Source organism: Saccopteryx leptura, chromosome 1, assembly GCF_036850995.1.
Source record: "Saccopteryx leptura isolate mSacLep1 chromosome 1, mSacLep1_pri_phased_curated, whole genome shotgun sequence".
NCBI lineage: Eukaryota > Metazoa > Chordata > Mammalia > Chiroptera > Emballonuridae > Saccopteryx > Saccopteryx leptura.
In genome coordinates this window covers 387,595,824-387,620,013 of record NC_089503.1, presented here as the reverse complement: position 1 = coordinate 387,620,013, position 24,190 = coordinate 387,595,824, and the positions used below count along the sequence as shown (strand labels likewise).

General features: G+C 61.7%; 1 protein-coding gene across 1 annotated transcript in view; it reads left to right on the top strand.

Annotated features, from left to right (window-relative positions):
• Positions 1-24,190, top strand: part of TNXB (tenascin XB) — an 87,701-nt gene that overhangs the window by 52,246 nt on the left and 11,265 nt on the right. Inside the window, exons 16-28 of the mRNA XM_066359815.1 lie at positions 944-1,267; positions 1,607-1,930; positions 7,049-7,354; positions 9,917-10,216; positions 12,322-12,600; positions 12,821-13,117; positions 14,456-14,773; positions 14,899-15,216; positions 15,571-15,894; positions 17,950-18,246; positions 19,910-20,242; positions 20,596-20,919; positions 23,671-24,003. Of these exons, the coding sequence (XP_066215912.1) occupies positions 944-1,267; positions 1,607-1,930; positions 7,049-7,354; positions 9,917-10,216; positions 12,322-12,600; positions 12,821-13,117; positions 14,456-14,773; positions 14,899-15,216; positions 15,571-15,894; positions 17,950-18,246; positions 19,910-20,242; positions 20,596-20,919; positions 23,671-24,003 (4,077 nt within the window). The remainder of the gene's footprint in view (positions 1-943; positions 1,268-1,606; positions 1,931-7,048; positions 7,355-9,916; positions 10,217-12,321; positions 12,601-12,820; positions 13,118-14,455; positions 14,774-14,898; positions 15,217-15,570; positions 15,895-17,949; positions 18,247-19,909; positions 20,243-20,595; positions 20,920-23,670; positions 24,004-24,190) is intronic.

Below are 24,190 nucleotides of genomic sequence, written 5' to 3'. Positions count from 1 at the left end.
GGTGGGGGATAGTATTGAGATGGGGGTGGGGAAAAGTATTGGGATGGGGGTGGGGGGTAGTATTGGGATGGGGGTGGGGGATAGTATTGGGATGGAGGTGGGGGATAGTATTGGGATGGGGGTGGGGGGTAGTATTGGGATGGGGTGGGGGGTAGTATTGGGATGGGGTGGGGGATAGTATTGGGATGGGGGTGGGGATAATATTGAGATGGGGGTGGGGGATAGTATTGGGATGGGGGTGGGGATAGTATTGGGATGGGGGTGGGGATAATATTGGGATGGAATTTGGGGGAATAGTATTGGGATGGGGGTGGGGGAGGTAGGGGCAGCTCAGGGAGCAGGGGCTCCTCCCGGGGACACAGCTGTGCACAGTTTTCAGTAGACGGATGCCGTCAGCTGAGCATGTAAAGGCCCGTTCCGGTCCCCTGAGCAGGGTGGACAGGAGGGAGGCACACAGCTAACAGGGGAGGGTGGCCCAAGCCAGGACAGTTGGGCTACAGGTGTGGAGGGAGAGCGGACAGCAGGGGGACTTCGGAGGGGGGACACTCGGTCCGTGTGTTGGCAGCTGAGGGCAGGACCAGGAGCAGGAAGGCGGCAGGGTCTGGTGGGGGAGGGGCTCTGAGCTGTTTGGGAACAAGGTCATGAGCCAAAGGGACAGAGATGCCCAGGAGCCCCCAGGGGAGGGAGCCCAGGGCTCACGGCGGCCATGCGGACCTGAGCTCAGAGGACAGGGAGTGGCCCCAGGCTGCTGTAGGTGGTGGCGGAGGCAGTGGAGAAGGGGTGACAGGAAGGGGACATTAAAGGACCCAAAAGTCGGAGTTAGAGCCACTGTGGATGGCAAGATTCTGTTTCTTGTCATCTCATTTTTTCACTGGACCCCTTCCTGTGCTGAGCCTAGGACTGAGGAGACCTCACCTGTCTTGTCCCCCGTGTCTCTGTCCAGCTCGAGAGTACGAGGCTGTGACCACCCGAGTCCCCACCACCACGACCCCCGAGCCGCCCACCCAGCCGCGCCTGGGGGAGCTGACCGTGACCGCCGCCACCCCCGACTCCCTGAGCCTCTCCTGGACCGTCCCCGAGGGCCACTTCGACCACTTCCTGGTCCAGTACAAGAACGGGGACGGGCAGCCCAAGGCGGTGCGGGTGCCGGGACACGAGGACGGGGTCACCGTCTCGGGCCTGGAGCCCAACCACAAGTACAAGATGCACCTGTACGGCGTCCACGACGGCCAGCGCCATGGCCCCGTCTCTGCCATCGGGGTGACGGGTGAGTGGGCGCTGGGGCCCCGGGGGGGAGCCTGCAGGGGGACCACACCCTGTGAGGGGGGAGAGGGGGGCAGGGGCCCCTCTGCTCGAGGCTGGACGTGGTGCCCCCCCCCAGGACCAGCGGGACCCTGGGCAGAGAAGGGCCTCGTGGTGACCGCCCTGGGCGCCCACAGCGGACCCCGGGGCTCCGGGCATGTCTGTGAGGTTGGACTGAGTGGGACCACCAGCCCCCGGGAGGGCCTTCTCTGGAGTGACCTCAGGGCCAGTGGTGACCGCAGCCTGGGGGAGACCGAGGACACCCCACGGCCCCTGCTCACCCCCCCGTGTCTGTCCCTCCCAGCTGCAGAGGAAGAGGCCCCCAGCCCCACAGAGCCCGGCACGGAGGCCCCGGGGCCCCCCGAGGAGCCCCTGCTGGGGGAGCTGACGCTGACCGGCTCCTCCCCGGACTCGCTGAGCCTCTCCTGGTCCGTCCCCCGGGGCCACTTCGACTCCTTTGCCGTCCAGTACAAGGACGGGGACGGGCGGCCCCAGGCGGTGCGTGTCGGGGGCGAGGAGCGGGAGGTCATCGTGCGGGGCCTGGAGCCGGGGCGCAAGTACAAGGTGCACCTGTATGGCCTGCACGAGGGCCGGCGCGTGGGCCCCGTGTCCACCGTGGGCCTCACCGGTGAGTGGCGGGGTTCGTGGGTCCATTTCCTCACCCTGTGGCCCCCAGCTCCCTGTGCAGATGACAGTCCTTGCTGCAGTGACCCGTGTCCCCACCTGCTTAGGGTAAGACCCAGGAAGAGCCGTTCACGGGGACGGGGCTACAACCAGCTGCACAGCCTGAGGAGGGCTTTGGCTTTCTGTGCCTCAGTTTCCTCCTGTGGAGAACGGGATCCCAGTGCCCACCTCACGGAAGTGGTGTGAGGGCCTGGCACAGAGTGTACATGACGTCAGTGTCTGCCACTGTGGGGACTGCATCTGTCCTCACGCTGGGCTGTTGTGTCCCTTCTGGCTGTGCCGGCTGCTTAGATGGTCAGAGTGCATGAGACACTGGCCCCCCCATTGGTGCAGCCGGCGGTCCCTCTCCCACCCCCGGGGAACACCTAGTACCGCAGGGAAGAACACCCCCCACCCGTCTCAGGCCCAGGCAGGGCCACCTGGCCGCCATAAGCTCCCCAGCCTGGTCCCTCTTCTCCAGAGCCTCCCGTGACCTGCCCTGCTCGGTCTGGTCATAGCTGGGGTGTCTCCTTTCCCTTTTGTTCACTGAAAGATTTTGTTTGTTTGCGAGAGAAACAGTGTCAGAAAGGGACAGGCACAGACAGGCAGGGAGGGAGAGGAGAAGCATCGATTATTTGTTGCGGCTCCTTAGTTGTTCATCGACTGCTTTCTCCTGTGTGCCTTGACGGGGGGTGGGGGGCTACAGCAGAGCGAGGGACCCCCTGCTCAAGCCAGCAACCTTAGGCTCAAGCCAGCGACCTTGTGTTTCAAACTTGGGACCTCAGCATCCCAGGCCGATGCTCTACCCTCTGCGCCACCACCGGTCAGGCTGAAGCAGGTTTTATCCGTCTGAACCTGGTCTCCACAGGAGCCAGGGAAATACGCTCTTGGGAGCCCCGTCCACCCCCCACCCCCTGCCACCCCCCTGTTGGGACCAGCTTCCAGGCTCAGTAATGCTGCAGGGCCTCCCAGGCCCAGCTCGGTCTGGGCAGCGGGGACCACGAGGCCCCGACTTCAGGCTCTCCTGGCCCAGACGTGCAGACCCCTCGTTAGTTTTCACAGACATTTGTGGAGCGAGCCCTGGGTGCTGGGGGCACGGCCGGGAGCAGCCAGAGCCCCTGCCTGTGGAACTCTCGTTCCAGCGGAGGGAGACAGGCACCCAGGGTAGGTGACAGTGACAGTGACAGCCGAGGAGAAATGCCAGCCCGGCAGGTGGCTGGGAAGATGGCAGCTGAGGGGCGGGCTGAAGGAGGGAGAGGAGGAGCCAGCAGGCCCTTGGGGACAAGCGCCCGGGGCAGAGGGAAGGTGCCCGAGTGTCTGTGGACCGGCCCGGAATGCTCTAGGGACTGGGGGGCGGGGGGAGAGAGGAATGTGTGAGACTCAGAGGCATCTTAGGGACGTGGCTTTTGCTCCGAGTGAGAGTTGACGCCACGGCAGGCATGTTCCCGGCTAATGTGTGGATGGCGGGAGCAGAGAGGAGGGGCGAGGGTGTGAGGGGGGTAGTTTAGGGGACCGTCCTACCGTCCCGGGGGAGCTCACGGTGCCCGGAGATGGCGCTGGTGGAGGGCCAGCCTGTGCGAGTACGTAGTGCGTGAGCCGCTCGGCCGCGGGGGTGCGCGAGAGGAGGGCGCTGCAGGACTGAAGAAAACACACACAAGGCACAACGTAGGGCCTGACCAGGCGGTGGCGCAGTGGATAGAGCGTTGGACTGGGATGCGGAGGACCCAGGTTCGAGACTCCAAGGTCGCCAGCTTGAGCACGGGATCATCTGGTTTGAGCAAAAGCCCACCAGCTTGGACTCAAGGTCGCTGGCTCAAGCAAGGGGTTACTGGGTCTGCTGAAGGCCCACGGTCAAGGCACATATGAGAAAGCAATCAATGAACAACTAAGGTGTTGCAATGCGCAACGAAAAACTAACGATTGATGCTTCTCATCTCTGTTCCTGTCTGTCCCTATCTATCCCTCTCTCTGATTCTGTAAAAAAAAAAAAAGAGAGAAAAGATGGGTCCAGGGCGCCGCCAGCCTCCAGGACTGAGAGCCCAGATCTCTACAGCCTCATCGTATTTATTCATGTCTTTGCTCATCAAGCAGATGAGCAGAGCTGGGTCAGGTTGGAATGGATTCAGGTGCAGAACTAATACTTTTCAGACATGCAGGAAATGACGATAGGGATCAGCTGCTTCCTTTAAACAACCCTACCAGTGCTCGCCCCCTCCCCACAGGACTTGGCGTTCCAAAGTCCGCACCAGAGACTCCTCTCGGGACAACGATCTAATTCGCAGCCGTTTTCCCACACGGCCCCCTTCCTGTTTTTGTATAGCCGTGTGAGCAGTCTTTGCAGCCTCCTTCCGAATTAATTGTCGGAGGGTTTCTTGCGAGGGCCTGAGGAGGTCTCTGTAAGCAGAGCAAAAAGTGCAACCATCCTGTTGGGGGCCGCCACCCAAGTTTTCTGCCGCCCCAGCTGTTCCTCTGCTTCTCGGCACAGATGTTCTATCCGCCCCCGGGCTGGAAGAGCTCCCTGTTTCATTGTTTGTATCCATCCCGCCAGACAGGCGGTCTGGAGGGTCAGTCCCTCCATCTGCACGACTGGGGCTTCCAGGTTGTAGGTGGATCTTCTCCGTTTTCTCTGGCTTATGAGAAGGTTTGACTCGACGAGAGGGTACCTACCCCCCCCCCCCGTGGGGCTCCTCCTGTAGAGGGTGAGATACAAGCAAAGCCCCGTCTCCAGGTTAACCACTGTCCCGTTGCCCAAAGATTGGTCACCGGCTCCTGCCGCCATATAAGTGGGTGTTCTGAAATGGACCATAAGAATTGGAGTAATGCTGATCCACAGCTGTGGAGGGCCAAGAAGGCGGATCGTTCAAAAAATTAAGAGTAAAACAACTCTTGTTAAGGGAAGGACGATCGTAGATGGATCACGTCCCACAAGTTGTCGAATCCGTTCTCTCCCTTTGAGAATAAGTGAGGACATGAGATCAAGATGGGGAGAGAGATTTTGACGGTAGAATTAGTTCCACATTGCCGTATGGCTTATTTCAGTTCCTTCAGTATTTTAAAAGGATCTGACTCATGGGTGAAGTCAAACACCATTAGGATTTTGGGGATCCACCCAGGAGCCCCTTTCTCCGTAACTGTCGCTGGAAAAACCATCTGTGACGCATCCGAATCTCCCTCTCTCTGGGCCTGGAATATTCCTTTCTGAAGAGCCGGTAACATGGCAGTGACTCCCTAGGTACAAGAACAGGCGGAGGAGGGGGCAGCAAAGGTTCCCCAAAATCAATGAAAGGAGCAGATGGCGAGAAGGTTTGTCACCCTTCAGAGCACTTTCAGGCTCAGCGTATTTAATCTCCCCACGTTCTTCATCTCCTTTGTCATCATCATCATCATCATCATCATCATATAGTAAAGGTTCTAAAACAGATTTAACTAAGGTCCAAGTTTGCTGGATAGTAACTGGCTACAGATCACCTTGAGTAGATAATTTTTGGCTCTTTTCCTCCCTTTCCCCATCGTGTAAATCTAGACTTCCTAAAGCAGGAACCAAGTGCCGTGCTTCTCAGTCACTTGAGATCATTCTGAAAGTTTCCTTCGCTGCTTTAGCCCCGCCAGCCGTCAACAGCTGTTTTAGGAGACAGACATAGGGACGGCATTTCATAACACTGTCCCCGCTGTCCCCGTTCCCCCTGGTCACCCTGTATTTTCCCGAGGACGTCCTTCCCGCTTTCCTGTGATGGACGGAACCGGGGCCTCTGTTTCCCCTCGGGGCCCAGCAGTTATTTCCTTACTTTATTTATTGCTCCGGGGATCCTTCTTCCAGTCGCTCCCTGTTCGGGCATCAGTTGCTGAGACCCGCTCGGCAATGGGGGTGCACGAGAGGAAGGCACTGCAGGACTTGAGAAAAACACACACAAGACACAACATAGAGAAAAAATGGGTCCAGGGGACTCCCAGCCTCCAGGACTGAGAGCCCAGATCTCTGCAGCCTCATCGTATTTATTTGTGTCTTTGCTCATCAAGCAGATTAGCAGAGCCTGGGTCAAATTACCCTAGAATGGATCCAGCTGCAGAGAAGGATGATGAACTAAAATCTTTCAGGTGTGGCCCTGGCCGGTTGGCTCAGCGGTAGAGCGTCAGCCTGGCGTACAGGAGTCCCGGGTTCGATTCCCAGCTAGGGCACACAGGAGAAGCGCCCATCTGCTTCTCCACCCTTCCCCCTCTCCTTTCTCTCTGTCTCTCTCTTCCCCTCCTGCAGCCAAGGCTCCATTGGAGCAAAGTTGGCCTGGGCACTGGGGATGGCTCTGTGGCCTCTGCTTCAGGCGCTAGAGTGGCTCTGGTTGCAGCAGAGCGACGCCCCGGGTGGGCAGAGCATCACCCCCTGGTGGGCGTGCCGGGTGGATCCCGGTCGGGCGCATGCGGGAATCTGTCTGACTGCCTCCCCGTTTCCAGCTTCAGGAAAAAAAAAAATCTTTCAGGCGTGCAGGAAAAGGCTACAGGGATCAGCTGCTTCCATAAACAATCTTACCAGTGCTTGCAGGGACAGCGCTCTGCCCCCACAGGACTTGGCCTTCCAAACTCCACCCCAAAGACTTGTCTCAGGACCACAGCCTAATTCCCAGCCACTTTCCTACAATGTTGTGCCCATAATACTCGGCCCTGGGCCCAGCTGGGGTCGGAGAGGACTCAGGACGGCGCTGGGCAGGCAGCTAGCTGTGGTTGTGCTGATGGGGGGGGGGGGTCGGGGGGGGCGTTCGGACTGTTGCAGGTGGGGTGCCGACTGGGCACCCGAGGAGGATGCTGCACAGTCGGGGGGCCAGCAGGGAGGTCCAGACAGTGGGTGGCATTGGGCAGCCATGGAAGTTCAGCCACTTTCCCGGGTCTCAGGGACGGCTGACACCGCTCCCCACCAGCGCAGCCACAGGGCCCGGCGGGGACTTGGCGAAGGGCTGGCAGCCAGGCGGGCGCTGCTGGTCAGTGTCACTCTGCACCAGACTCACCGGGCAGGCGTCACGAAAACCATGGACAGAATTACCACCAGAGGGAAGAAGGGCTTTTTCCTAACAGCCTCCCACCCTCTCTGTCTCAGCTCCGCAACCAGAAGAGGCTCCTGTCGCCACAGAGCCACCCCCGGAGCCACGCCTGGGGGACCTCACCGTGACAGACGTGGCCCCCAGCTCCGTGGGCCTCGCCTGGACGGTCCCCGAGGGCCAGTTTGACTCCTTCGTGGTGCAGTACAAGGACAGGGACGGGCAGCTCCAGGTGCTGCCTGTGGCCGCGGACCAGCGTGAGGCCACCGTCCCCGGCCTGGAGCCCACACGCAGATACAAGATGAGCGTGTTCGGGCTTCACAGTGGGCAGCGCGTGGGCCCCGTCTCTGTGGTAGCCGTGACGGGTGAGTGAGGGGACAGGCAGTCCCCAACCCTGGTCGCCCAGAGTCCCTCCCCTGCAGCCTGGCTCTCGGGTCCTGCCTCATGGCCCCCGCGGGTCCTGGGGGGGGAGGGGTCACAGGCATCGTCGTCTGTTCCTGCCTCATGGCCCCCGCGGGTCCCCCTGGGCGGGGAGGGGTCACAGGCATCGTCCTCTGTTCCTGCCTCATGGCCCCCGCGGGTCCTGGGGGGGGAGGGGTCACAGGCATCGTCGTCTGTTCCTGCCTCATGGCCCCCGCGGGTCCTGGGGGGGGGAGGGGTCACAGGCATCGTCGTCTGTTCCTGCCTCATGGCCCCCGCAGGTCCCCCCGGGGGGGGGAGGGGTCACAGGCATCGTCGTCTGTTCCTGCCTCATGGCCCCCGCGGGTCCTGGGGGGGGGAGGGGTCACAGGCATCGTCGTCTGTTCCTGCCTCATGGCCCCCGCGGGTCCCCCTGGGCGGGGAGGGGTCACAGGCATCGTCCTCTGTTCCTGCCTCATGGCCCCCGCGGGTCCTGGGGGGGGAGGGGTCACAGGCATCGTCCTCTGTTCCTGCCTCATGGCCCCCGCGGGTCCTGGGGGGGGAGGGGTCACAGGCATCGTCGTCTGTTCCCGCCTCATGGCCCCCGCGGGTCCTGGGGGGGGGGGAGAGGGGTCACAGGCATCGTCGTCTGTTCCTGCCTCATGGCCCCCGCGGGTCCTGGGGGGGGGGGAGAGGGGTCACAGGCATCGTCATCTGTTCCTGCCTCATGGCCCCCGCGGGTCCTGGGGGGGGGGGAGAGGGGTCACAGGCATCGTCGTCTGTTCCCGCCTCATGGCCCCCGCGGGTCCTGGGGGGGGGGGGAGAGGGGTCACAGGCATCGTCATCTGTTCCTGCCTCATGGCCCCCGCGGGTCCTGGGGGGGGGAGGGGTCACAGGCATCGTCATCTGTTCCTGCCTCATGGCCCCCGCGGGTCCTGGGGGGGGAGGGGTCACAGGCATCGTCGTCTGTTCCCGCCTCATGGCCCCCGCGGGTCCTGGGGGGGGGGGGGGGAGGGGTCACAGGCATCGTCGTCTGTTCCTGCCTCATGGCCCCCGCGGGTCCTGGGGGGGGGAGGGGTCACAGGCATCGTCATCTGTTCCTGCCTCATGGCCCCCGCGGGTCCTGGGGGGGGGGAGGGGTCACAGGCATCGTCATCTGTTCCTGCCTCATGGCCCCCGCGGGTCCTGGGGGGGGGAGGGGTCACAGGCATCGTCGTCTGTTCCTGCCTCATGGCCCCCGCGGGTCCTGGGGGGGGGAGGGGTCACAGGCATCGTCATCTGTTCCTGCCTCATGGCCTCCGCGGGTCCCCCAGGTCATCTGTTCCTGCCTCATGGCCCCCGCGGGTCCTGGGGGGGGAGGGGTCACAGGCATCGTCGTCTGTTCCTGCCTCATGGCCCCCGCGGGTCCTGGGGGGGGAGGGGTCACAGGCATCGTCGTCTGTTCCTGCCTCATGGCCCCCGCGGGTCCTGGGGGGGGGAGGGGTCACAGGCATCGTCATCTGTTCCTGCCTCATGGCCTCCGCGGGTCCCCCCGGGGGGGGGGAGGGGTCACAGGCATCGTCATCTGTTCCCGGATTCCGTGGCTCCTCCCCCGGCTGGAATCGTCCCTGACTTTCGGTCCCCACCTCCACTCCATCCCTCCCCCAGGTCACATGTCTTCTCACCTGACCCAAACCCAGTGTGGACGGCCCCTGTCCCTCTCTGACTGTCCACGGCTGCTCCCTCCCTTCTCTTACGAGCCCGCTGTGACTTGAGCACAGTTGCCAGCACCTTGCTGTCCTATTTGTCGGGGTTAAATGGCAGCCATCACTAGAATCCCTGGTCAGAGGGGCTCAGCCCCCTCCTGGAAGTGGTCCAAGGGCCTTCCGGCCCCTCATGGCTCCCTGGGCACCAGATGCCACCGTGTTTGTGCCATGGTGTCTGGTGGTGAGCAGGGACCCCCTCTCAGAGCAATGTTTTCAGAACTAGAAAACAGAATAACCTGGGCTTGCAAAGGAAACCAATTCTATCGACGTACACCTATCAAAATACTTTTAAATCCAAGTTTAAGACTTCGTCCTGGGGGCATGATTTTATTCGTTCATGAAGTAGCAAGGCTTAGGGGCACATCTGAGAGTTGTGATTAAGTGTAACTGGTATTTGGAAGTCTCTGTGGTAATGCTAAGGCGATGTGCGAACATCGGTGAGTCCTACTGGCGACAAAGTTGCAGGCGCTGCTAGTGTGCCCGGTGGGTGGGTTTCCCATGTTCCTCGTTGAAGGAAGTGCTACATTGAGTTTCCCATGTTCCTGGTTGAAGGAAGTGCTACATTGAGTTTCCCATGTTCCTGGTTGAAGGAAGTGCTACATTGAGTTTCCCATGTTCCTGGTTGAAGGAAGTGCTACATTTCACTTAGAGGTCCCTCAAGATGTAACTGTCGCCCGTCTCAGAGACCCTCCCCAACTCCGGGAGCCCTGGGAACGCAGAGCCCGGTGGGGGCAGTTGTCCTGTGGGAGATCCCAGCCCTGGTCTTTGTCTTCCCCACCCCAGCGCCCCTCCCAACGGCCGCGGCCACGGAGTCCCGCCAGGAGCCGCGCCTGGGGGAGCTGACGGTGACGGAGGTCAGCCCGGACTCCGTGGGCCTGGCGTGGACGGTGCCTGAGGGTGCGTTCGACTCCTTCCTGGTGCAGTACAAGGACAGGGACGGGCAGCCCCGGGGGGTGCCCGTGGCCGCGGACCAGCGCGAGGCCACCGTCCCCGGCCTGGAGCCCAACAGGAAGTACAAGTTCCTGCTCTTTGGGATCCAGAATGGAAGACGCCGCGGCCCCGTCACCGTGGAGGCAAGAACGGGTGAGACGGGACCCCCCTGTTCGCACTGCTTGGCCCCATCCCTCCTGCTGGTCTGGTCCTCTCCTCTGTTCTGGTGGCCCTGTCACCGTGGAGGCAAGAACGGGTGAGGCCCTGGCTGGTTGGCTCAGTGGTAGCGCGTCGGCCTGGCGTGTAGAAGTCCCGGGTTCGATTCCCGGCCAGGGCACATGGAGAAGCGCCCATCTGCTTCTCCACCCCTCCTCCTCTCCTTCCTCTCTGTCTCTCTCTTCCCCTCCCGCAGCCGAGGCTCCATTGGAGCAAAGATGGCCCGGGCACTGGGGATGGCTCCTTGGCCTCTGCCCCAGGCGCTAGAGTGGCTCTGGTCGCGGCAGAGCAACACCCTGGAGGGGCAGAGCATCGCCCCCTGGTGGGCAGAGCGTCACCGCTGGTGGGCGTGCCGGGTGGATCCCGGTCGGGCGCATGCGGGAGTCTGTCTGTCTCTCCCCGTTTCTAGCTTCGGAAAAATACAAAAAAAAAAAAAAAAAAGAATGGGTGAGACGGGCCCCCCTGTTCACTCTGCCTGGCCCCATCCCTCCTGCTGGTCCGGTCCGCTCCTCGGTTCTGGCTCGTTGGAAAACACCCATGCCTGCCCGGTCCAAGGCCCGTGCAAGCCAGAACAGTGGGCCCGTTCCTGGGCCCGTTCCCCCGCCGGCTTTCCTTGTCTTTTTGTAACCCCACTTCTGCTGGACAAGGGACCACCCTGCGGACCTGTCCTGGAGGGTGGGGCTCGGGGACAGCTGCTGGCAGGGGGCGCAGGGGGCAGAGCCTTCCCTGCCGCTCTGGGCCCTGTGGGTCCTCAGCCCCGTGAGGCTGCCACCTCCCCTGTGAGGCTCCCCTGGGTTCTCGCCCTGCTGGGTCAGGCCTGCTGGGTCCCTCATCTGCCTCCCCACGAGAACCCCTCCCTCCCCGGTCCCCCCCTTGGGGCCCCAGGAGCCCAGGGCTGGCCGCCTAGCTCTGCCCCTTTCCCGGGTCGGGTCCAGGCCCTCCCGTGGGGGCTCCTGTTGCCAGAGAGTCTTGCAATAACAATGCCGTCAGCGTCCTCGCTGTCCAGGGAGGCAAACGGCCAGCTCCTGCTTCTCAGGCTCCGAGGTGGCTGCTCGGGCGACATCAGATCCTCCCCCTGTCAGCTCCCCATCTTCTCCCCGGTCCCCCTCACGCATACGCAGCTCCCCCTCCACCAGGCCCCTGAGGATCGCTCCATCCTAACGTCATACCTCCTCCCCCCTGCTGGCTGCAGGGTCCTGGGCCCCCCTGACATCCCGGGACCAGGACCCTCGGGCTTCCCCAGAGGCCAGCCGGGTCACAGAGCGTGCTCCCTGGTCAGAGAGAGAAAACACACAGTGAGGAGCTGCACCCAGCCAGGGGACTCGTCTCTACCTGGGGGGCAGAGTCTGGTGGGGGGGGGGCGAGTTCAGACAGCCAGAGGAATGAGGCCAGCAGTGTGCTAGGGCGTCTTTCCCCAGCGATGTCTCGGCAGAATGCTCCTCCCGCATGGCTTCAGGGGACGGAGCGGCAGGCCGGCTAGGGGTGGTAGTGCTGATGGGAAGGTGGTGGAAAGATTTGGGGGAGGCTCTGGCTGGTTGGCTCAGCGGAAGATCGTCGGCCCGGTGTGTGGAAGTCCCGGGTTCAATTCCTGGCCAGGGCACACAGGAGAACCACCCATCTGCTTCTCCACCCCTCCCCCTCTCCTTCCTCTCTGTCTCTCTCTTCCCCTCCCGCAGCCAAGGCTCCATTGGAGCAAAGTTGGCCCAGGCACTGAGGGTGGCTCCATGGCCTCCGCCTCAGGTGCTAGAATGGCTCTGGTTGCAACAGAGCAACACCCCAGATGGGCAGAGCATCGCCCCCTGGTGGGCATGCCGGGTGGATCCTGGTCAGGCGCATGCAGGAGTCTGTCTCTCTGCTTCCCTGCTTCTAACTTGGGGAAAATACAAAAAAAAAACAAAAACAAAAAACACCAAAAAAAACGATTTTGGGGAAGCACGGATTATTTGGGCAGTTCTGGGCTTTTCCAGCCCCAGTGAGAGGCGGTCAAGGAGTCACTTTGGGAAATCAACACGAGAACCGCTCCTCTCTGTCCGCTGCCCAAGGTGATGCCATCCAAGGGGCCCCACCCCGCCTCGGGGAGCTGTGGGTGACGGACCCCACCCCAGACTCGCTGCGCCTGTCCTGGACGGTCCCCGAGGGCCACTTTGACTCCTTCGTGGTCCAGTTCAAGGACAGAGATGGGCCCCGGCTGGTGCCCGTGGAGGGCCACGAGCGCTCGGTCACCATCAGCCCTCTGGACAGCGGCCACAAGTACAGATTCCTCCTCTACGGCCTCCTGGGCAAGAAGCGGCACGGGCCCCTCACCGCCGACGGCGCCACAGGTGAGGTCCACCCCCCGCAGGGCCCGCCTCTGTCCCTGAGGGCTGCGGGGCAGGGAGGTGAGGCCACAGGCGGCCATCTGTGGTCCCTGCCGCTCGGGCTGGGGCCTGGTCCCCCTTTCCCCTTGCATAAACCCGTAGCTCCGGACCGCTCGATTTTGCCCTCCGCGGTCACCCAGCCTTCCGGAGACATCTCACTGCGTCCTCTCTGTCTGCATCTCAGAGGCCCGGAGTGCGGGGCCACAGCCTCCCTCAAAACCCCGCCTGGGGGAGGAGCTGCAGGTGACCGGCGTGACAGCGGACTCCGTGGGCCTCGCGTGGACGGTCCCCGAGGGCCAGTTTGAGTCCTTCGTGGTGCAGTACAAGGACAGGGACGGGCAGCCCCACACGGTGACCGTGGAGGGCGGCCTCCGAGAAGTCACCATCTCGGGCCTGGACGCCACCCGCAGGTACAAGCTGCTGCTCTACGGGGTGCACGAGGGCCGGCGCGTGGGGCCCGTCTCCGCCGTCGCCGTGACTGGTGAGTGTGGCCGCGGCCGGAATGGACTGTCCCTCCTTCCCACTGGGCTCCCCCAGCCCCACCCAGCCACGCCCTGTCTGGGCTTCCTGTGGGCCTTAGTCTGGAGAAAGGGACTGGCTACCGTCCTTCCCCATATGTAGGACGCTCCCACGTACGAGACACACCTTAATTTGGGGGCTTGAAATTAAAAAAAAAGAATGCATTACATAAAGTTATAGAACTCAAGTTTTATTCATCGTAAAATTCATACAACTCCTCATCACTGTCCAAACTCCCACCCGTGAGCTTGTCCTCACCCGCGTCTGATGACGAATCCCGGTCTTCATAGATGGCCTCGTCCTCAGCTCCGTCGAGGGCATTTGAAATGCCACAAACACTGTAAGACACACCCAGTTTTTAGACCCCCCCCAAACTTTTCGGAAAACGGTGCATCTTATACACGGGGGAATACGGTCTATGGAGGAATCGGTTCTGCACAGTGAAAACCACCCGTTCAAGGGGAACGGCTCACTGAGTCTGAGCCCGTGGAGAAGTCGTGACGCTGTCCCCACAACCGAGCTGCGACGCGGTCCTGGGCCCCGGACTCTGTGGCGCCCCCAGGAGTCGGTACCTGGCCCCGGGCTCCGGCACCACGGGCTGCTTCCGGTCCCTGTCATCTGCCCCTGACACGTTTCGTTTGCAGAACCACACAATGCCCGCCCGTGCTCACACGGAGCCTCCTGCTTTTGAAACTCCTCCCCGTGTGTCCCTGGTTGGCCGCTCTGTCCCCGAGGGCTCGCCCCCCCTCCCCTCCTGCCCTCCTCCTCCCCTCCTGCCCCCCTCCTGCCCCCCTCCTGCCCTCCCCCCTCCCCTCCTGCCCTCCCCCTCCTGCCCTCCTGCCCTCCCCCCTCCCCTCCCCCTTTCCCCTCCCCTCCTGCCCTCCCCCTCCTGCCCTCCCCCTCCCCTCCTGCCCTCCCCCTCCCCTCCTGCCCTCCCCCCTCCCCTCCCCCCTTTCCCCTCCCCTCCTGCCCTCCCCCTCCTGCCCTCCCCCCCTCCCCTCCTGCCCCCCCCCTCCTGCCCCCTCCCCTCCTGCCCTCCCCCTCCCCTCCTGCCCTCCCCCTCCCCTCCTGCCCTCCCCCCTCCTGCCCCCCTCCCCTCCTGCCCCCCTCCCCCTCCCCTCCTGCCCTCCCCTCCTGCCCTCCCCCTCCTGCCCTCCCCCTCCCCTCCCCCTCCTGCCCTCCCCCCTCCTGCCCCCCTCCCCTCCTGCCCCCCTCCCCCCTCCCCTCCTGCCCTCCCCTCGGAGAGATGGGGGGGGCGCCACAGACCCACCCCCCACCTCTGCCTGTTTCTCTGAACCAGCCCCCCTGGACGAAGGTGGACCTGAGACCACAGTGGCCCCGAGCCCTCCGGAGCCGGAGCCCCGCCTGGGGGACCTGGCCGTGGACCACGCCGGCCCGCACACCCTGACCCTCTCCTGGTCTGTCGCCGAGGGGGCATTTGACTCCTTTGAGGTCCACTACGCAGACCAGGACGGGCAACCCCACGCCGTCCGTGTAGACGGCCGCCGGAACGACCTCACCCTCTCCGGCCTGGCGCCCAACCACAGATACCTGGTGAATCTCTACGGCTTCCTCGGCCGGCAGCGCCTGGGTCCCCTTCAGGTGGAGGCCTTGACAGGTGAGCCGGAGGAGCTTTGCCTGCCCGCCGCCCGCTCCCAGGGGACGTGCCAGCCCTGCCGAGACCAGAGGCCCGTGGACCTGGCCCCTCTCTCAGGTCCTCCTCTCTGTCTGGTCTCCGTTCAGTCCCAGTGGAGGAGGAGGATGAACCTGCAGCCACCACGACCCCCGAGCCGCCCACCACGCCGCGCCTGGGGGAGCTGACTGTGACCGCCGCCACCCCCGACTCCCTGAGCCTCTCCTGGACCGTCCCCGAGGGCCACTTCGACCACTTCCTGGTCCAGTACAAGAACGGGGACGGGCAGCCCAAGGCGGTGCGGGTGCCGGGACATGAGGATGGGGTCACCGTCTCGGGCCTGGAGCCCGACCACAAGTACAAGATGCACCTGTACGGCGTCCACGACGGCCAGCGCCAGGGCCCCGTCTCTGCCATCGGGGTGACGGGTGAGTGGGCGCTGGGGCCCCGGGGGGAAGCCTGCAGGGGGACCACACCCTGTGAGGGGGGAGAGGGGGGCAGGGGCCCCTCTGCTCGGGGCTGGACGTGGTGCCCCCCCCAGGACCAGCGGGACCCTGGGCAGAGAAGGGCCTCTGTGGGCTGTGTGGTGACCGCCCTGGGCGCCCACAGCCGACCCCGAGGCTCCGGGCATGTCTGTGAGGTTGGACTGAGTGGGACCGCCCAGCCCCCTGGAGGGCCTTCTCTGGAGTGACCTCAGGGCCAGTGGTGACCACAGCCTGGGGGAGACCGAGGACACCCCACGGCCCCTGCTCACCCCCCCCCCCCGTGTCTGTCCCTCCCAGCTGCAGAGGAAGAGGCCCCCAGCCCCACAGAGCCCGGCACGGAGGCCCCGGGGCCCCCCGAGGAGCCCCTGCTGGGGGAGCTGATGCTGACCGGCTCCTCCCCGGACTCGCTGAGCCTCTCCTGGACCGTCCCCCAGGGCCACTTCGACTCCTTTGCCGTCCAGTACAAGGACGGGGACGGGCGGCCCCAGGCGGTGCGTGTCGGGGGCGAGGAGCGGGAGGTCATCGTGCGGGGCCTGGAGCCGGGGCGCAAGTACAAGATGCACCTGTACGGCCTGCACGGGGGCCGGCGCGTGGGCCCCGTGTCCACCGTGGGCCTCACCGGTGAGTGGGGGCTGAAGGGCTCCTGGGGCTGACTCAGGGAAGGTCTCCCTGGTGAGTGACCAGAGCGTCCTCCACTGCAGACCACAGACCTCCGTCTGTGACCCACACGTTGTCCAGTGAACGGCTCAGGACGGGCGTGGTCCAGAGCTAGGAAAAGCAAGTCATGGGCTGGTGTCCACCCTTCTGAGTTGGGACGTACACCTTGACACATTAACGCGTTCAACAAGTATTATGTAAAGTGTGAGATGTAGACAGGGAGAGGAAAAATGGGATGATGGAGTCCCATTATTACCATCTGCTGCCACCGGACATCAGCTCCCACCCGGCCTGCTCGGCCCCCGCCCCCACTCACTGCCTCCCCCCCCCCAGAATGCACCTTTAGTGGCCACTTCATGGACGGGATTAACATACCAGGAAGAGTCCCCTGTTTCGATACACAGCTTCTCAAGTGTTAGCATCCTCACAGAATGTGCACGCTTCCCTGCCCTCTGGTTTCAGAAGGTCCCCACCACCCAGAGAACAGCCCAGGCCCAGAGCCTTCCGATGCCCAGCCCCAGGCCGCCCAGCCCCAGGCCACCCAGCCCCAGGCCCCCCAGCCCCGACCCGCCCTGCCACTTCCACGCACATCACACAGACGTGCCATACGTGTTCCGTCGTGCCTGGCTGCTTCTCCGAGCACGTGTTTGAGGTCCAGCCATCTTGTAGAATCAAGGAGGACATGGGTCCTGGCCCAACAGCATTCCTTGTAGCGTGGGCCGCTGCCGTGTTCTTACACTCACCCCCGACACTGTGCCTTATCACTGCATCTTTCTAGTCCTTGCTTTGAGAAGGGCTATTAAAAATAACCACATGGCTCAGTGGTAGAGCGTCAGCCCGGCGTGTGGAAGTCCCAGGGTTTGATTCCTGGTCAGGGCACACAGGAGACGTGATCATCTGCTTCTCTCCCTTTTCTCTCTGTTTTCCCTTCTCACAGCCAGTGTGTCGATTGGTTCAAGTGTTGCCCTGGGCCCTGAGGATGGCTCAGTTGGTCTGAGCATCTTAGCCTCTAAAAAATAGCTCAGTTGATTTGAGCATCAGCCCCAGACGGGTGGCCAGGTGGATCCCAGTTGGGGCTCATGCAGGAGTCTGTCTCACCATCTCCCCTCCTCTCACTTAAAAAAATAAAATAAATAAAAGCCCTGGCCGGTTGGCTCAGTGGTAGAGTGTCAGCCTGGAGTGCAGAAGTCCCGGGTTTGATTCCTGGCCAGGGCACACAGGAGAAGCGCCCATCTGCTTCTTCACCCCTCCCCCTCTCCTTCCTCTCTGTCTCTCTCTTCCCCTCCCGCAGCCAAGGCTCCATTGGAGCAAAGTTGGCCCAGGTGCTGAGGATGGCTCCATGGCCTCTGCCTCAGGCACTAGAATGGCCCTGGTTGCAACAGAGCAATGCCCCAGATGGGCAGAGCATCACCCCCTGGTGGGCATGCTGGGTGGATCCGGGTCAGGCGCATGTGGGAGTCTGTCTGCCTCCCTGTTTCCAACTTCAGAAAAATACAAAAAATAAAAAATAAAAATTTAAATTAAATTAAAAAACAACCACATAATTATTACACCTTTAAGACAAAGTCATCCCTTACTGTCTTCAACTATCCAGGTAACGCTACAGTTTCCTGACTGTTTCATAATTGTCGTTTGCCAACTTGCTGGAATTTGGCATAAATAAAGACAGTCAGTAGCGCTCAGGGAGGATTGGAACTTTAAATAGGTGATTGGGGAAGGTCCCGAGGAGAGGATGACATTTGAACAAGGACTTAAAGGAAGTGTGGACAGGAGCCACGCAGAAGATGTCTGGGGAAGAGGCATGCGGGCAGAGGGGACAGACAGGCCAGGAGGCAGGAGGCTGGCCGGTTAGAACAACCACAAGGAGGCCGCGGAAAGGCTTTGACAATTATAACCAGAAGTGGCCTTAAGTGTGGCCCAGAGCTGGGTCCCCTGCAGCCTGAATCCAGGAGGAGGGACAGGGAAGGGGGACTCACCACCCCCAGCACCAGGAAAGCTTCCGTTTGCCTCTCTTTCCAGCCCCCGAAGAGGAGACCCCTGCCGGCCCCGCTGGGAAGCCGCGCCTGGGGGAGCTGACCGTGACCGCCGCCACCCCCGACTCCCTGAGCCTCTCCTGGACCGTCCCCGAGGGCCACTTCGACCACTTCCTGGTCCAGTACAAGAACGGGGACGGGCAGCCCAAGGCGGTGTGGGTGCCGGGACACGAGGACGGGGTCACCGTCTCGGGCCTGGAGCCCAACCACAAGTACAAGATGCACCTGTACGGCGTCCACGACGGCCAGCGCCAGGGCCCTGTCTCCGCCGTGGGCTTGACCGGTGAGTGTGCCTCCGGACCCCGGGCCCTGCCCGGAGCTGGACCCGGTTCCCTTCCTATGGTCAGTGTTCAGGCGTCTCTGTCCCACTGTCCCTGAGCCCCCAGGAGAGTCTCTCATCACGCTGTCCCTCTGAGCCTCCGGCGTTGTAGGCTGTTGTAGGCTTGAGGGGGCAGGGCACCGCGGAAGTGACACAGACGCAGGCAGGTGTGGGGCCGACCCTGGCCTCTGCCCACTCGTGCTGTGTGACCTCAGGAGAGTCCCTCAGCCTCTCTGTGCCTCCCTTTCCAGCAAAGCAGGACGGGCCACCCCTGTGCTGTGGGGCGGACAGGAGAGTTTCCCGGCTCACACACAACGCATAGTGACCGCGGGCTTCCCCACGTGAGGAGAGCTATGGTTCCTGAGAGCAAATTCTCGTAATAATCTTTGATCTGGGTGGGAAAAATGGGATGTGCTCCCCGGCCCCCAGACTGATACCTGTTTATGCTAAATCAGCAGTGACTCCTGCTAATGTGGACGCTGTTACTGTTTCATAGTCAGTAGTTAATAGTAGTCACGTGCGAAACTTGGCCAGGTGCTCTCCCTTCAGTAAATTCGTCCGTAACAGGGAGGTGAGCTGCTCCTTTGGAGCTGGTACCCCTCAGTGCCTGAGACCCAGTTCCCAAACCACAGACATGTGAACAAGATAACCTTTTATTTTTTTAAATTAGGTGAGTGGGTGAGAGACAGGGAGGCAGAGAGATTCCCACATGTGCTCCGACTGGGATCCACCCGGCAAGACCACTAGGGGGCGATGCTCTGCCCATCTGGGGTGTTGCTCCGTTGTTCAGCAACTGAGCTCTTCTTAGCACCTGAGGCAGAGGCCATGGAACCACCTCAGCACCTAGGGCCAGCTAGCTCCAAGTGAACCATGGCTGCAGGAGGGGAAGAGAGAGAGAGGGAGAGAGAGAAAGGGAGGGGTTGGGAAACAGATGGGCACTTCTCCTGTGTGTCCTGATCCTGAATCAAGCCCGGATGTCCACACACCAGGCTGACGCTCTATTGCTGAGCCAATCCGCCAGGGTCAAGTTAATCTTGTAATTCAACTATTAAGGCAGAATAAAACCCTACACCAGACAGAAAAGATGAAATAAATCACTGAACACAAAGCCAACAACAACACTCACGTCAGATGAGTCGGCCCCTGGGCTTGTGGGTCCTCTCTGCCGTGAGTGGACATCACCACCACGTCCAAAAACTGCCCAACGCAGACACCGCCTTGTGTGTGTCTCGTCACTTTGCTCTCAAATGACAAATCTAAACTAGTTTCTAAAACTCTCTGAGAGCAGCCCTCTCAGTCAGCGGAGGTGTTGCAGAAAGACACGTGACGTGGAAGTTGCAGACCTGAGAGGTCCCTCCTGAAGTGACACGTCATTTTTGCTCCGTGGTGTTAGTTCTGTAGCCCCGGGGGTTAAGGGTGGACACACTTTCAGTATCACTTTCAGTGTCCACCCTCCCATCATGCGTGCTGTCACCACAAATGTGCGCTGTCCCCTGGTAAGTGAGCATTCAAACCAAGGAAATGATGTCCTCACCCTGGGGCACGGGTGCGTCTGGGAGATACCCCGGAATCCCTGTTGGAAGGGAACCACCAGGCAGGGGCTCACGTTCCTTGTCTCCTGGTCCAGACTCAGGGAAGGACCAAGAGCAGAGCCCAGCCCCAACAGACCCCCCAGCCACGACCCCTGAGCCGCCCACCACGCCGCGCCTGGGGCAGCTGACCGTGACCGCCGCCACCCCCGACTCCCTGAGCCTCTCCTGGACCGTCCCCGAGGGCCACTTCGACCACTTCCTGGTCCAGTACAAGAACGGGGACGGGCAGCCCAAGGCGGTGCGGGTGCCGGGACATGAGGATGGGGTCACCGTCTCGGGCCTGGAGCCCGACCACAAGTACAAGATGCACCTGTACGGCGTCCACGACGGCCAGCGCCAGGGCCCCGTCTCTGCCATCGGGGTGACGGGTGAGTGGGCGCTGGGGCCCCCGGGGGGGAGCCTGCAGGGGGACCACACCCTGTGAGGGGGGAGAGGGGGGCAGGGGCCCCTCTGCTCGAGGCTGGACGTGGTGCCCCCCCCCTGAGGACCAGCGGGACCCTGGGCAGAGAAGGGCCTCTGTGGGCTGTGTGGTGACCGCCCTGGGCGCCCACAGCTGACCCCGGGGCTCCGGGCATGTCTGTGAGGTTGGACTGAGTGGGACCACCAGCCCCCGGGAGGGCCTTCTCTGGAGTTACCTCAGGGCCAGTGGTGACCGCAGCCTGGGGAAGACCGAGGACACCCCCACGGCCCCTGCTCACCCCCCCGTGTCTGTCCCTCCCAGCTGCAGAGGAAGAGGCCCCCAGCCCCACAGAGCCCGGCACGGAGGCCCCGGGGCCCCCCGAGGAGCCCCTGCTGGGGGAGCTGACGCTGACCGGCTCCTCCCCGGACTCGCTGAGCCTCTCCTGGACCGTCCCCCGGGGCCACTTCGACTCCTTTGCCGTCCAGTACAAGGACGGGGACGGGCGGCCCCAGGCGGTGCGTGTCGGGGGCGAGGAGCGGGAGGTCACCGTGCGGGGCCTGGAGCCGGGGCGCAAGTACAAGATGCACCTGTACGGCCTGCACGGGGGCCGGCGCGTGGGCCCCGTGTCCACCGTGGGCCTCACCGGTGAGTGGGGGGGTGCCCGGGAGATCTCAGGAGATCTAGGTAGCCTGCTTCTGCTCTTTCAGCAGCCCCTGCGGGTCCACACCTGTCTCCCCTCCATGTCCCCTGCTCGGTGGCCTCGGCCATGGCCCGTGCCTCGTGTTTGATTTTTGCCAACATCCAGCCTCATCATATGCCCTAGTGTGGCCTCTGATGGTCAGCCACTGGTCCACTCCTAAGTTGACATGTGCCAGGCACCAGCCAAACCTGACGTTTCCAGAATTTTCTCTATTTTTCCAACTTAATTACAGCATTTTTTGTTATAACAGACCAAAAAAAAATAAAAAGGAAGGAAAGAAAGAAACCAACATCCAACCACACTGGGTTGGTAAAATAATTAGATGACAACTGTAAGATGAGTTCTTATGCCATCATCGAAATTTCTTAACATATGATTACTTTAAAATATTGCATTGGAGCCCTGGCCAGCTGGCTCAGTGGTAGAGCGTCGGCCTGGCGTGTGGAAGACCCAGGTTCGATTCCTGGCCAGGGCACACAGGAGAAGTACCCATCTGCTTCTCCACCCCTCCCCCTCTCCTTCCTCTCTGTCTCTCTCTTCCCCTCCTGCAGCCAAGGCTCCATTGGAACAAAGTTGGCCCAGGCGCTGAGGATGGCTCCATGGCCTCCACCTCAGGCGCTAGAATGGCTCTGGTTGCAGCAGAGCAACGCCCCAAATGGGCCGAGCATAGCCCCCTGGTGGGCATGCCAGGTGGATCCCGGTCGGGCGCATGCAGGTGTCTGTCTGTCTGCCTACCTGCCTCTCACTTTGGAAAAATACTAAAAAAAAATTACTGAGTTGGAAAAAGAGGCCACGGTTTTTGTAAACATGCTGTCCACGACCACTTGGAAGTAACGTGCTTGGGAAAAAGTACACCCCACAGGATGTGTGTTTTGGGGATGGACTAGAACATTCCTGCACTATTTCTTTTTTCTGTTCTAGTCTGTGTTGTCCAAGTTTTCTTAAATGACATGCATTTCTTTTTATAATCGGGGAGCATTTGTTAAAAAACATAACGCCTCCTCCCTTGTTCTGTTTGTCTTTCACCCCAAGCGCTCTCTCGCAACATACTTCATTGCTAATTATGGAAAAGAACACTTTCTAGTCCCTCAGAAGCGGGGGGGGGGGGGGGGGGGGGGCTCACAGGTGAACTCACTCGCAACTGCGCAGTCCGGCTGACTTCTCTGAGGCCCTGTCGGCCGGACTCCTGTGCCTGGGGAGAGCATGTCCCGCGGTCCCGCGGGGTGTGAGGGAACCTTCCTCTGAGGTGGACCCGTCCTTCTGGGTGTGGGCTCCCGACTCGGTGGCACCGGGTGGGCAGCATGTGACGCTCCCTCGCCGCTCCTGATCGGCCTGCGCACAGAGGAGCCAGGTCCCTCGGCCCTCCCGACTCCGGGGCGGTGGGCCCCCTCGGCACGTCTGTTCACAGCCGTGTTGAGGGGAACAGAATAAGGAATTCACTAGAAAGTGGACATTAGAACAAGTCACAACCTGAAGGAAAGGTGTTCATCCTCACTCACGGCTCAGGTATTTTATCCTCTAACAAAGGCGAATCCCCAACATGGACACAGTGGACGAAACCCGTGTCCCCTCCCCCCATCCACCCCTTCCACCGGATTATTAATTTCATGACCCAGGATTTCTCTTTAAGTCTGTATTTTTCTATTTTTCTTTTCTGTTTTTTATTCAGTGAGAGGAGGGGAGGCAGAGACTGACTCCTACATGCCTCCGGACCAGGATCCACCTGGCAAGCCCACTAGGGGGCGATGCTCTGCCCATCTGGGGTGTTGCTCTGTTGCTCAGCAACTGAGCTCTTCTTAGTGCCTGAGGTGGAGGCCACAAAGCCATCCTCAGCACCTGGGGCCAACTCACTCCAATCGAGTCATGCCTGCAGAAGGGGAAGAGAGAGAGAGAGAGAGGGAGCAGTGGATAAGCAGATGGTCACTTCTCCTGTGTGCCCTGACCGGGGATTGAACCCGGAATATCCAGACACCGGGCTAATGCTCTACTGCTGAGCCAACAGGCCAGGGCCTGTATTTTTCTAGTGAAAAGAATATAGCAACGTGATGGAAAGTTTGAGAACAAGGAAAACATCTCTCATCGGACCACCTTTTCACCCAGTTACCGCCCGTCATGACGACATGCACAGCATCCTCTGTGCATTCCCGAAAGCTGCCGAGTGTTGACCTAATTCTTGGCTCTCATTCCCTCTGTCCCCAGGTTACATGTGAGCGTCTGCCCTGTGGTTGCAGAGCCCACATTAATCATCACGTTAATGGTTATTTGACGCTTCATGGTCAAAGCGCCAAACGTAATCAATCACCTTCTACGGGGTCACTTGGTCCCTGACACACTTGGCTGTCATGAGCAATCCCATACTGAACCCCTCTGATACAACCTTTTCCTGCTCTTCAATAATTTTCTTAGGATAGCTGCCCAGAAATGAGATTATTGGGTCAAAGGAGATTAGCATTATTTTGGCTCCTGACATGTGGTCCAAATCGCCTTCTGGAGGTCTGTGCCAACAAGTCCGTGACGGGTGTGGAAGTCTGTGGGAGCGTTCTCCACCAGAGGGTAACCACGTGGCCACGCTAAAGGCCGTGCCAGCGTCCAGCTCTGCAGCTCGGGGGGTGTCAGCAGGATGGACTGTTGTCACTGTAGACGTCACCGGGAAAGTAAGTCACCACCCAAGTCTCTATCCCCAATCTCTTTCTCAGCCCCCCAGGTAAATGTGGAGGAGGCCCCCAGCCCCACAGAGACCAGCGCAGAGGCCTGGAAGCCCCCCCAGGAGCCGCGCCTGGGGGAGCTGACCGTGACCGCCGCCACCCCCGACTCCCTGAGCCTCTCCTGGACCGTCCCCGAGGGCCACTTCGACCACTTCCTGGTCCAGTACAAGAACGGGGACGGGCAGCCCAAGGCGGTGCGGGTGCCGGGACACGAGGACGGGGTCACCGTCTCGGGCCTGGAGCCCGACCACAAGTACAAGATGCACCTGTACGGCGTCCACGACGGCCAGCGCCAGGGCCCCGTGTCTGCCATCGGGGTGACGGGTGAGTGGGCGCTGGGGCCCTGGGGGGGAGCCTGCAGGGGGACCACACCCTGTGAGGGGGGAGAGGGGGCAGGGGCCCTCTGCTCGAGGCTGGACGTGGTGCCCCCCCCCCGAGGACCAGCGGGACCCTGGGCAGAGAAGGGCCTCTGTGGGCTGTGTGGTGACCGCCCTGGGTGCCCACAGCTGAC